The 14,800-nt window shown below is 39.5% G+C and overlaps 1 protein-coding gene and 1 non-coding gene across 2 annotated transcripts in view; both read left to right on the forward strand.

Annotated features, from left to right (window-relative positions):
- Positions 1-230: 230 nt before the first annotated feature.
- Trnav-aac lies at positions 231-303 on the forward strand. Its single transcript has one exon. It is a non-coding gene; the product is annotated as a tRNA-Val (tRNA).
- Positions 304-3,163: 2,860 nt separating this feature from the next.
- The window catches only part of LOC115224239 (RNA polymerase-associated protein CTR9 homolog), a 40,154-nt gene continuing 28,517 nt past the window's right edge, over positions 3,164-14,800 (forward strand). The window contains exons 1-4 of the mRNA XM_029795035.2: positions 3,164-3,292; positions 8,978-9,076; positions 10,594-10,833; positions 12,146-12,235. Of these exons, the coding sequence (XP_029650895.1) occupies positions 3,248-3,292; positions 8,978-9,076; positions 10,594-10,833; positions 12,146-12,235 (474 nt within the window). The 5' untranslated portion in view covers positions 3,164-3,247. The remainder of the gene's footprint in view (positions 3,293-8,977; positions 9,077-10,593; positions 10,834-12,145; positions 12,236-14,800) is intronic.

Consider the following 14,800-nt stretch of genomic DNA (forward strand, 5'->3'; position numbering starts at 1 on the left):
CCCTTGTGGGTAATAAAGAAATAGGTATAAAACTTCTGATTACAACCAGGCATTAAGCCCACCAGTTCTCACAACGTATCTGTATTTTTTCTACAAGCATGGCGAATTCTTTCGTTCTTAGAGGTAGAAGTATACAGTTCAATATTTTGTTTTGTTATCAGATAAATTCGTTCACATTTTACTATCATTTATTTTTTAATCTTTATTATTTCGACGATGAGAAAGCAGCTGGTTCCATGGTGTAGTGGTTATCACATCTGCTTAACACGCAGAAGGTCGTGAGTTCGAAACTCGCTGGAACCTCAAAGGGCTACTTTTTTTTTGTATATGTAGTTGGTTGTGTGGTTAAGAAACTTCTTCCCAGCTATGATGCATCGAGTTCAGTCTCAACATTGGAAAGGAACGAATTTATTTCACGACCCAATGTGTGTGAGCGCGCGCGTGTTTGTACATAAATACACACACGCACATATTTAGTTATGGTATATTCTGTTAAGAACGCAGTAGGGTACAGTATAAAGCTCGTCCACCCTGTGCTCTCTAGTAGTAGTAGTAGTAGTATACGTACTTTCAGGTTTGCGTTTGGGCTTCTGTCGTGTGTGAATATATAGAGCTGGCAGAACCGTTAGCACGTCGGGCGAAATGCTTAGCGGTATTTCGTCTGCCGTTACGTTCTGGTTTCAAATTCCGCCGAGGTCGACTTTGCCTTTCATCCTTTCGTGGTCGATAAATTAAGTACCAGTTACGCACTGAGGTCGATGTAATCGACTTAATCCGTTTGTCTGTCCTTGTTTGTCCCCTCTCTGTGTTTAGCCCCTTGTGGGTAGTAAAGAAATAAATATATAACTGAAAAAATTGGAGTCAACAAGAAGGGGTACGGTTGGACATTTATTTTTTAATCACTACAATTGTTTCCACGCAACGTAGTTCTCCAGGTGTGCAGGTACTTGATTATGCAACCGTTTCCCTGCATCATGAGATCTAGTTGTGTTTACTCAGGCGATACGTAAATATTGTCTCCGTAAGTTCAAATTCTTGGCTTCAAGAACATCTCTGTCTGTCGTAGCCTGAATTTAGTAGGGTTTTCATTTTTCGATTATATATATATATATTTTGCAATTAAGGACAACTACTTAATAAGGAAAACTTAACAAGAAATTGTCAGGTAGATAGCGTAAAAACCTCATAAGAGAAAAAATTTCGAAAATAATTATTTCTTATTGAACATATTAATTTATATATAGAGGGCATAATTATACATACATGCCAGGAGGCATTATATATACATGCCAAACGCTAAGAGGGACAATCAGTCATTTCTACCAAAAATATTACTAATCCCACCGAATGCAATGTCTTACTTTGAAAAATTGCATTCGGTGGGATTAGTAATATTTTGGTAGAAATGACTGATTGTCCCTCTTAGCGTTTGGCATGTATATATATGCCTCCTGGCATGTATGTATAATTATGCCCTCTATATATAAAATATATATATATATATATATATATATATATATATATATATATATATATATATATATATACTTAATAAATAGGGTTCAGCAAAGATTTGCTTTACCACATACCGAAGTTTAGAAATAGCAGCAAAAAACGTTAGCTATTTCTTCTACTTTAAAAAGGGACTCCCAGAAAAACCAAAATACTTGAAAACAATCACACAGGCAGAGAGGAATATATATATATATATATATATATATATATATAATCATTTAACGTCCGTTTTCCATGGTTGCATAGGTTAGAGGATTCCACATCAGCCGGTGAGGCCAACGACTGCATTTAGCCCTAATGCCTACTTTAGAATCGTTTCTACGGCTGGCTGCCCTATCTAACGTCAACCACTTTACAGAATATACTGGGAGCTTTTTGAGTGGCACCAACACTGGTGAAGTTACCAAGTAGCTCGCAGATTAGACCCTTCGACTCAGGGCGTTGTGGTATTAAGAGAGATGGGTTTCTGCCAGATGATGAGAGGTTAAAGTGTAATAGAGGGACAGGAACAGGTGTCTTGCTGTAGAGGAGATACACGGCTACCCTAGTTAGAACAGTAAGATGGTAGTGAAAATGTGTCAAGGTGTTTCCTCATGGTACAAGGAAGATGAATATAAGAATAGTACAGCGAATTGAACAGGCTGAGTGGGAAGATATGTTCGCAGGAGCGTGAAAGTGAAAGAAACCCGTCGTATATATGTGTGTGTGTATATGTTTGTGTCTGTGTTTGTCATCATCACTTGACAACCGATGTTGGTGTGTTTACGTCCCCGTAACTTATCGGTTCGGCAAAAGAGACCGGTAGAATAAGTACTAGACTTACAAAGTATAAATTCTGGGATCGATTTGTTTGACTAAAAAAGCAGTGCTCCAGCATGGCCGCAGTCAACTGACTGAAACATATAAAAGAATTTTTAAAATATAAAGAGCCTTATGACAGCAAATTAAAAGAAAGTGTGTGAAAAGAAAATACTTTGAATATAAGCTAAAATATAGTTGTAAGGTAAACTATTTAATGTATGTGAAATTGAGGAATTAGAAAAAAATATATATCCTTCAATTCCATCATTTTAAGGGATTTAAAAAAATATTTTTAGTGACTTCGACCACAGCCACCGAAATCTGTACCCGTAAGTAAAGAAGTACCATAGCCCAGAGTATAAGTGGTCACTCGACCTACTAGAAATAGCAGTCAATTGTTTTTCCTCAAATCTCAAGTAATTGTTTGATATAAAAATGGAGAAGCTTCACAGATGATAGATCCGCTGGCTTATGGCTAGTCTGGGATTAAAACGACGACACAAACACACGTACTCACACTAAATATATCCCACATAAACAACCACATACACACACATATACACACTAAACGTAGCACACATAAACAAGCCAACACACACACACACATATATACACACTAAACGTAACGCACATAAACAACCACACACACACACATATACACACTAAACTTAACGCACACAAACAACCACGCACACACACATATACACACTAAACGTAGCACACATAAACAAGCCGACACACACACATATATACACACTAAACGTAACGCACATAAACAACCACACACATATACACACTAAACTTAACGCACACAAACAAGCCAACACATACATATGCACGCAGGTCTATCAGACACATCACGTGACCGCTCATATTTTCTCGTCTTCTTAGAGTGAAGAGCTCAGTCGTATTCATTGTCCGATCATTAAGCATGTCGGCCGGATCTATCGAGATCCCTCTCCGTGATACGGACGAGGTAAGACCCCTTTTTTTCTGTTATTGTTTTGTCAAAATACTTACTACCGTGTAATAGATATTTCCAACGAGACCTTTATACGCAGCATGTCGTCTTTTTTTCCCCCAAGACGAGTATCATTAACCACTTCCTTCCTAATTTGGCTCTTTTATTGGATGCGATGTTTCAAAACCCGACCAGTGAAGTGTGTTCGTCTCGTCTTTAAACCACATGGCCCATGTCTAGCTTCACAGACACGCATATCCTATATATGTTTACACATATGTAAATAAATACATCTATGGCAATATATGTGTATTTGGCCGTGTGTATTTATGCATAAAATAGTTTTGTATAGTTCGTAATTTGAGTTGTGTAGACGAAAATATTAAATTTTTTCCCGTTCACTTTCACTTGTAAATAATCTTGATAATATTTATTAAAATATATATATCAATTGCCCTTCATCTCACATCTACAACCTGGTTACTGACGCTATTATACACGTGTGTGAAATTGGATTCAGGAACGTACTTTCCGTGACCAGTTTGTTGTATGTATTGTTATCATTAAAACAGAATAATAAAGTAAAGCTAACATTGTATTGGCATTATATGTCATATAAATATTATTATATCGAAGGAATGCCCATTGTATTTAATGTCGATAATGAAATACGTATGCTTGACAAGTGAACTTAACTGAGATTGCGTGTCCCAACACACTTCACTTGCCAAACATGTACACTTATACTTAGATTGCACCAGCGTAAGTCTATTTTCTTTCAATTTCAACCAATATTCCTAATTATCTTTCATGTTTACTGTTGATTCCATGTTTAAAGATTGGAATTAACTTTCTACAACTCTTACATTTGTGTTTAAACTGGTGTAATAGTGCGCGCACGCTCACACATACACACCATAGAGTATTATATGGCGATTATTTATTTATTTATATGTGGTGTTTGTTTTCAAAATTCGCTTTTTTTGTTTGTTTTTGTTATCTATAATGGCGCTGTAAATGTAAACATTTTCCCCTTTTCCGTTTTCGTTTCAAATCCAGCCGAGGTCGATATTGTCTTTCGTTCTCCAAGAGAACCATAACTTAACTACCAATTGAAATTCATCGATATACTCCCACCCCACGTATAATTCTGTCCTTTTACCTATATAAGAAACCATTTAACAGGGTGGTGAATTGGCAGAACCGTTTACAGCGCCAAACAAAATGCTGTGCGGCACTTAGTCACCGCCCTTTACGTTGCGAGTTCAACTCCCGGCGCGGCCGACTCTGCCTTTCGTCTCACCGGGGTGATAGATAAAGTACCTATTTCTTTATTACCCACAAGGGGCTAAACATAGAGGGGACAGACAAGGACAGACATAGGTATTAAGTCGATTACATCGACCCCAGTGCGTAACTGGTACTTAATTTATCGACCCCGAAAGGATGAAAGGTAAAGTCGACCTCGGCGGAATTTGAACTCACAACGTAACGGCAGACGAAATACCGCTAAGCATTTCGCCCGACGTGTTTACGTTTCTGCCAGCTCGCCGCCTTAATAGATAAAGTACCACTCAAGTACTGGGATCGATTTAATCGATTGACACCAACCTCCCAAATTCCTGGTTTTATGCCCTTATATTAGAAACGATTGTTATTATTATTTAGAGGAGGGAAGGCCAGTAGATAAAGCTTATTTCCTCTAGATTATCAGAGAAAACTAGGTGAAATTAATGCGTTTAATGTTCAGTTTCAATTCTGACAAGTTGCTGGTCATGGGAGAAGGTTAACGTGAGGAAGGCGAAAGAGTTATAGAAAGGGGTGCGTGAGGTTTCCTGGTCATTTACACTTTAGAGCAGGGGTTCTCAACCATATCTTATCTATGGACCCCTTTTATTACTATTTTATTCTGAGCTATTCGATATTTAAAATTATAGAAACTCCGGCATTCTTTCGATATAACTCGACAAAATCAAAACATTTCACTTTGGGTATTTCCGTGGGTTGTGGAGTATAGATATAACCAATGCCAGCAATGTCTCATTTTTAAACTTGAAGAAAAAAAGGCCTTGCATAATTGTTCTTACCTGTTTCATGTGTGTGTATGTAAAATCCGCAAATTTCCAAGCAGAAAACAGAATCAAACTGTCATTTGCTTACACGGAAATACCCGAAGTGAACTGTTTTGATTTTGTCGAGTTATATCGAAAGAATGCTGAAACTCCTTTCAAAATTCCTATTTTGGTTTTCACATTAACTTAGACCCTATCTGTTTCTTGCAATACATACCAATGCATACATCTAAATCAAAATTTTTTTCAGGGGCCCTTAAAATACTATTGGGAATTCCCCCAAAAATCTTATATGGACCCTGGTTGAGAACCACTATTTTAGAGGGCGGTCTAGTCCTAATTCTAATCCTAAACGTAGCCTGGCTCAGATCATTTCACCACATAGACTATGGATACTACTGTATACCGTACACTAAAGTAGCACCAATTAGACATGTTTTCATGATTTGCGCTTGACATTATTACATGAATATTAAAAAATAGTTCACTATAAAAATAGAATTGTTCTGTTGTCATAGCTGATACCTTTCGTTTGCAATGTCTCTGTTTTCCAAGCATGAAATGAAATTTTAAAATTCTGGTTTTGCCTATCAAAAATTGAAATGAGAATCAATAACAGATCATTTCCAGAAATGTGGCTGGCACAAGTAAATCCAAAGAACCACCTTTAGCTGAAACAGGAGTATTATTACTAAGTGGTTGTAACACCTGCGAGAGGAAGTATGATAGCCCAGAGTTGCTGGAGATATTCGCCCCACAAACTGACCTGGTTGGAGGCCCCATAATAGGGTTTCTGGTCCTTGCATAACCCATACACTATAGGAGCATCATTGTTGAATACTTGGAAATTTTGTGCTCTGTTTTTTTGGGTTGGAGGAGTATGTTGCACCACATTCCCATGTGTGCATTGAGAAGTTTTTCAACTTTTTCATGTTCATGTGGTGCAACCTCTCTCATGCTACTGGTGTGATGTTGCATGGTCTGGACATAGTTCTGCGAGCTGTCTACTGACATTCTGCCACACTTGTTCGTAGGAAGGCACACTAATTCCTTGTCCCTAATTCGCTGTTTCAGTTTTTGTAGGCCACTGGCAACTATTGAGCTGAGTTGGTGGGTCACCCCTCATTATGTTTTCTAGTGGTTTTGTTATATTGGTCCGAAACGAGTCTAGAATGTCAGTAGATAGCCCACAGAGCTATGTCCAGACCGTGCAACAAAATATTGGTAGCATGAGAGAGGTTGCACCATAGGAACATGGAAAAGTAGAAAAATTTCTCAATGCACACATGGGAATGTGGTAACATACTCCAACCCAAAAAATGGACTGCACAAAATTTTCAAGAATTCGACAGTGATGTTCCTATGCTGTACGGATTACAGAAGGATCATAAACCCTATGTAGACCATGTTATGGGCCCCCCCAACTAGACTTGTTTGCAGCTATGAGTATTGATAATCCTTCTTATAATAATAATTTAATGTATATGCTATCCAGGGCTGGATTTAGACCTTCTGGGTACCCCTGGCCCTGTAAGTTTCGAGGGCCCCAACACCATCATCATAAACATTCAGTGTCTGTTTTCCATGCTGGCATGGGTTGGGCAGCTTGACAGGAACTGACAAAGCTAAGGGTTGCACCAGCTGGATGCCCTTCTTCATCCCAACTACTTTACAGAAGTATTGGGTGCTTTTTACATGACACCTTGGTTTCAGGATCTCAGTTTTGTTGTGCTGAGCAGGTCTTCTCGAGTACAGCATAGCTCAACATATCTTGGTCTCCTGTCGTCTCCTGCTATTTTACTAATTCAAGCATAATAAGGTGAACTCTATTTGATGTTAAAGATTTAAACGAGTAAATATAAAATTACCGATTTGATTGACGTAAATATATTTTTTTAATGTTTAACTCCAGGCTTCTTGAAGTTAAAGGTGCCACCCAAGCTTGGGGGCATCTGGGCCATGACCCATATTGGCCCATACATAAATCCAGCTCTGGTGCTGTCACACATTAACTGACACTCTGTTGGTTATGACTATGATAGTTGCAGTTGGTTTAATCGATGGAACAGCCTGCTTGTGAAATTAACATGCAAGTGGCTGTGTTTGTGTGTCATCCCCTCCCCCACAAAATCACCGCTTGACAACTGGTGTTGGTGTGTTTACATCCCTGTAACTTTGCAGTTTGGCAAACATGACAAATAGGATAAGTATTAGACTTAAAAAAATAAATCCTGGGGTGGATTTTTTTTTTTTTATACAAAGAATTTTTCAAGGCGATGCTCCAGCATGGCTGCAGTCAAATGACTGAAACAAATAAAAGAATATATGTGTGTGTTTGTGTGTGCCCCAGTCCTGACATCATAGGATAGTTATAAATGAGCATCACTGTCATACAAGTGATGTTCGTTTCCGTTCTCCATGAAAAGCATGTCTGACTGTGAGGAAATACTACCTTGATTGCTTGGAAACAGGTAAAGATTGGGGGACAGGAAGAACAACCAGCTGTAGAAAATCTCCCTCTGTAAATTTGGTCTGAATCCAGGCATACATGGAAGAGTGGACTTTAAATGATGATGATGATGTCAAGTCGTTGCACATGAACATCAACAATCTAAAAAATATCTACAAAGTACCAACAAGGGAGTCTTAACATAGTTGCTGTTCTCAGTAGAAATAGCAGCCAAATCTCCTTCAAATCACACTCTACTGTCTTGATATGTACATGTTGCATAATATAGTTCTAGATAGGCGTAGGAGTGGCTGTGTGGTAAGTAGCTTGCTTACCAACCACATGGTTCTGGGTTCAGTCCCACTGCGTGGCACCTTGGGCAAGTGTATTCTACTATAACCTCAGGCCGACCAAAGCCTTGTGAGTGGATTTGGTAGACGGAAACTGAAAGAAGCCTGTCGTATATATATATATGTTTGTGTATCTGTGTTTGCCCCCCAACATCGCTTGATAAACGATGCTGGTGTGTCTACATCCCCGTAACTTAGCAGTTTGGCAAAAGAGACCAATAGAATAAGTACTAGGCTTACAAAGAATAAGTCCTGGGGTCGATTTGCTTGACTAAAGGCAGTGCTCCAGCATGGCCTCAGTCAAATGACTGAAACAAGTAGAAGACTGAAGAGAAAGAGTATACGCCTTTCTTGAAAACAAGATGGGATGCTCATGTTTGGAATGTTTTTTGGTCGTAGCTCTGCTCAAAAAAAGGCTAACCTGGAGTTAAACACCAACATATACACATCCTGTAGGCAAACTCCATTGAAGCTACCAAGCTTCTTGGCATGTGGAACCAGGCCATGGAGGGTGTATGGGGAAGGATTACAGGTAAGTTCATCACAGGAGACTTCACTGCCATCAATTCACTGTGAGGAAAGTTCACCGCGAGGAAAGTTTTATTTATTCTTTTACTGTGAACTTATCTCTCTGAAATCTGTCCTTGTGGTGAATTGATGACGGTGAACTTACCAGACATGATCCACAAGACTGTGTACCTCAAGAGAATTCTGGCTTCTTGATACATGTATCCAGGTCCAGGGAAAAAGCTCTCAAGACTTTGTGCCTTGAGGAGGATGATCAACAAGAACACGACATGATGATGACATATTTTTCTCTGTTTTTTAGGTGATTGAGTTGGATCTTGACCAGTTGCCTGATGGTGAAGAAGTATTGAATATTCTTCGACAAGAAATTGCCCCATTAAACATTTGGGTCAATTTGGCTGTAAGTATATTGTTTAACCTTCTTGTTACTAACCCATCTGAGTATTTCATAATGCTGGCATAACTCCCTATTATCATTATTAATATTATCAGTAAAAATAATTACAAGGGAGTTGGGAGTGGAAGAAACATTGAGAAGTTACTTTGTTGTATTTAGTTATGCAATTTTCCATAGCTGAGGCAAATGTTGAAATTAATAAACCAGTTAGACCTAATCCAATGCAGAAGAAAAGATAAATAAGCAAAATGCTTTATTTAACCCTTTCGTTACTATATTTCTGACCAAAATACACCCCTTATGTGTTTCAATTAATTTCTAACATAATCATAAATTTAGTCTGGTTTCATTAAACAACTATAACTTTTTTATTTATTAATATATTAATGTGATTTTTGGAAGATAATTTAATGAAATGTTCTCAACCAATTCTATACTATAATTTTGTCACAAAGTGACTCTAATTACAGGTAGATACAGATAAATTCAACAAAATATAAAATTATTGAAATTTTGTTCAAACATCGCTATAGAAAATGGGTTATTAGCTAATATTCAATTGGGTATACAACAAAATTTTACGATAGAATTTGTTATTCTGGGTAACTTTCTGATACCCATAATAATATTTATGGCAAAATAGTCTTAATTTCATTTAAGGTTGTGGGAAACCACAAACTATCCTTTCTTTCGCTTTGTTTACATTTAGCGTAACGGTTCATTTCCGCCGTAATGATTTCAAATAGGCTCATTCGAAAAAGTAAAAAGAAATAGTCTAAGGCTTTACTCTCCTGGGAAAGTCTGTGGCTTGGTCCAGTTTCTTCAGAAAAATCACCGAAAGAAACAGTTTTTAAATTTTCACTCCATTCAGGTGCCAATTCATTTTCTTTATCACTGTCGGAGCTCTCGGATTCACTGTTTTCACTTTCGGAAAATGAAACATCAGATTCATTATCAAATACCACGTGCTTTTTTTTTCAGTCATAGAGTTAGATTTATCAAGGTCTTCAGTAGAAAATCCTTCGAATTCTGACTCGCTGCTTGATATAATGAAATTCGTATCCATTTTTTGTCAGAATTACAAATTTTGAAAACACAATAGGAACAAATTTCGGAAAAAAATCTCCCAAAATTCACGGAATTAAAATTACGCTTTGATTCTTGTACAAAACTGTAGATGAACTGTTTACGAAGTATAATACGTGTTTTCACGAATGTACTAAAGAGATTTGCTCTGATATTTTCATTTAAATATGAATAGGTAAATACGGGCGGGTTTGGGCGGTTTGGTCACATTAACCAAAATTTTTTTCGGGTCGTTTGGTAATGAAAGGGTTAAGAGAAGGGAAACTAAACAAATGTCAAAGCCATTTGTTTTGGTAATTGGTAAGTGTTACGATTTGAAAACTTGTCAAAAACTCGTGTCCAATAAAGAGAAAAAGAAAATGAAAGCACACTGCATTATTCAAAAGCTTTGTTTTGCTTACTATAAACCTTTGGTATTGATTTTTTTCTTGTAGCTGGAATATTACAAACAAGGTTTTATCGAAGACTTTGTCAAGATACTTGAAGCTTCTCGTGCCGATGCCAGTTATGACTATCCAAATTATGAAAAAGACCAAATGCGAGCACTGGACACCCTTGCTGCATACTATGTGCAGCAGGCACATAAGGAGAAGAACAAAGAGAAAAAGAGGGACCTGTTCACTCAGGCCACTCTCTTGTACACCACTGCTGACAAAGTCATCATGTACGATCAGGTAAGTTTATTTATCGTAGTTGCCATTTAGTTTCAGGTAAGCTCTGATTTGGAGATAGATACATATAGCTTGACCAGATAGTTGGCTAAATGACTAGGTGCAACCCAAATATCTATTGTTACAAATATTCTGTCTGTGTATCTGTGACCCCTTGCTTTGACATTGCATGATAGATGTAAATGATTTGTCACTGTCATACAACTAGTGTCGTTTCCAGTATTCTGTGGGGACATGTCTGGTTGCAATGTTATATTGCTCGGAAACAGGCATGGGTTGATGACAGGAAGGACGTCCAGCCATAGAAAATCTGCCCCAAACTCCAACTGACCGATGTGTTATCTCGTAGCTTCATGATTTCAATAATGTGAGTGTTTATTTTTAGACTGACATTGTAGGGTAGGTGTGAGGGGTTGGATCTGATCAGTTTTAACATAAAACAGAATATTTAGGCTCCTGTGCTGGTGGTACATAAAAACTACCCACTACACTCCTTTACTGCTTGTCAATAAAGGGAAAAAGACATCAAGAACAAAAACCTAGTCCTTGCATACCTATTTCTTTATTACCCACAAGGGGCTAAACACAGAGGGGACAAACAAGGACAGACATAGGTATTAAGTCGATTACATCGACCCCGAAAGGATGAAAGGTAAAGTCGACCTCGGCAGAATTTGAACTCACAACGTAACGCAGACGAAATACCGCTAACGTTTCTGCCAGCTTGCCGCCTTGCATACCATTTTATTAGATGCTGTAGACTTGTTCCACCTATGTTAGCATGAAAAGAAGATAGAAGGCGCAGGAGTGGCTGTGTGGTTAGTAGCTTGTTTACCAACCACAGGGTTCCGGGTTCAGTCCCACTGCATGGCACCTTGGGCAAGTGTCTTCTACTATAGCCTCGGGCCGACCAAAGCCTTGTGAGTGGATTTGGTAGACGGAAACTGAAAGAAGCCCGTTGTATATATGTATATATATATATATATATATATATATATATATGTACGTGTATGTTTGTGTGTCTGTGTTTGTCCCCCTAGCATTGCTTGACAACCGATGCTGGTGTGTTTATGTCCCCGTCACTTAGCAGTTCGGCAAAAGAGACCGATAGAATAAGTACTGGGCTTACAAAGAATAAGTCCCGGGGTCGAGTTGCTCGATTAAAGGCGGTGCTCCAGCATGGCCGCAGTCAAATGACTGAAACAAGTAAAAGATAAAAGATAAGAAGTATAAAAAAAATATGAAAATAATTATTATGATGATGAGAAAGTATTTAGTATGACTGACTTGCTGTTGTTTTTCTTTAATTTTCCAGAACCATCTTTTGGGTCGAGCGTATTTCTGTTTGCTGGAAGGTGATAAGATGGAGCAGGCTGATGCTCAGTTTAACTTTGTACTTAACCAGGTGAGTGGTGTATCTGTGTATCTCTTTCCTTTTCCGCATTCTCATTCACTCTCATTTCATTTACTTGTGTTTCTGGTGGTGGTGGTGGTGATGGGGGCGATGAAAACCAGACCTCTAGGTTCACTTAACTCCATCAAGTTCAAACAAATGAAACAAGCACCTGAGATGATATCCTAAGAAATCGGAGGCATCCGGTTGATTGGCAAAGATTCATTCAGCACCACACTACAACCACTAACACCACATGCATGCACGTGCGCACGCACATGCACTCACACAAACACACTCTTCAACCACTACTTGTGGTTGTTGCAACATGGCTAGAATTACTTAAGTGGTATCACCTCATCAGGTTCAAATAAACAAAATGTTCTAGACCACATCCCAAAAAGTATGGACCATCTGGTTTATTTACTTACCAACATACAATCATTAACTGACGCGCATATGTAGAGATATTTTTGTCGCTATTTGTGAGTGAGGCAACAGACTTCTATGTTCAGTTAACAAGCATCACTCCCATCAGATTAATACATGAATCCTCTAAGACTACATATCAAAAATGTGGACTATTCAGCTGATTGGCAAAGATGTGCTTGTCAACCATTAGCTCACACTGACATAAATCATATCTTAACTCGCACAGACTGTCATCACATCTCAACTCGTGCACACAGACGTCACATCTCAACTCGTGCACACAGACGTCACATCTCAACTCGTGCACACAGACGTCACATCTTAACTCGTGCACACAGACGTCACATCTTAACTCGTGCACACAGACGTCACATCTTAACTCGTGCACACAGACGTCACATCTTAACTCGTGCACACAGACGTCACATCTCAACTCGTGCACACAGATGTCACATCTCAACTCATGCAGGCAGACGTCACATCTTAACTCATGTACACAGACGTCCCATCTCAATTCACGCACACAGACATCACATCTTAACTCATGTACACAGACATCACATCTTAACTCGTGCACACAGATGTCACATCTTAACTCGTGCACACAGATGTCACATCTTAATTCGTGCACACAGATGTCACATCTTAACTCGTGCACACAGATGTCACATCTTAACTCGTGCACACAGACGTCACATCTTAACTCGTGCACACAGACGTCACATCTTAACTCGTGCACACAGACGTCACATCTTAACTCGTGCACACAGACGTCACATCTTAACTCGTGCACACAGACGTCACATCTCAACTCGCGCACACAGACGTCACATCTCAACTCGTGCACACAGACATCACATCTCAACTCGCACACACAGACGTCACATCTTAACTCGTGCACACAGACGTCACATCTCAACTCGCACACACAGATGTCACATCTTAACTCGTGCACACAGACGTCACATCTCAACTCGTGCACACAGACGTCACATCTCAACTCGCACACACAGACGTCACATCTTAACTCGTGCACACAGACGTCACATCTCAACTCGCACACACAGACGTCACATCTTAACTCGTGCACACAGACGTCACATCTCAACTCGCACACACAGACGTCACATCTTAACTCGTGCACACAAACGTCACATCTCAACTCGTGCACACAGACGTCACATCTTAACTCGTGCACACAAACGTCACATCTCAACTCGTGCACACAAACGTCACATCTTAACTCGTGCACACAGACGTCACATCTCAACTCGTGCACACAGACGTCACATCTCAACTCGCACACACAGACGTCACATCTTAACACGTGCACACAGACGTCACATCTCAACTCGCACACACAGACGTCACATCTTAACTCGTGCACACAGACGTCACATCTCAACTCGCACACACAGACGTCACATCTTAACTCGTGCACACAAACGTCACATCTCAACTCATGCACACAGACGTCGTCACATCTCAACTCGTGCACACAGACGTCGTCACATCTCAACTCGTGCACACAGACGTCGTCACATCTCAACTCGTGCACACAGACGTCACATCTCAACTCGCGCACACAGACGTCACATCTCAACTCGTGCACACAGACGTCACATCTCAACTCGCGCACACAGACGTCACATCTCAACTCGCGCACACAGACGTCACATCTCAACTCGCGCACACAGACGTCACATCTCAACTCGCGCACACAGACGTCACATCTCAACTCGTGCACACAGACGTCACATCTTAACTCGTGCACACAGACGTCACATCTCAACTCGTGCACACAGACGTCACATCTCAACTCATGCAGGCAGACGTCACATCTTAACTCATGTACACAGACGTCCCATCTCAATTCACGCACACAGACATCACATCTTAACTCATGTACACAGACATCACATCTCAACTCGTGCACACAGACGTCACATCTCAACTCGTGCAGACAGACACCATATCTCATATCCATCTCAGTGACAAGGTACCTTGCTTAAGTGAAACAAAGCATCCCCCAGTTCAGGAAGCAAACCCATAACCTTGGGATCATAAACCCAACACCTTAACCACTGAGCCATTATACCTCTACCACTACTAAAACAAACTACTGTAGCAGTGGTGGTAGATGTT

This window comes from Octopus sinensis, linkage group LG25 (assembly GCF_006345805.1).
Source record: "Octopus sinensis linkage group LG25, ASM634580v1, whole genome shotgun sequence".
Lineage (NCBI taxonomy): Eukaryota > Metazoa > Mollusca > Cephalopoda > Octopoda > Octopodidae > Octopus > Octopus sinensis.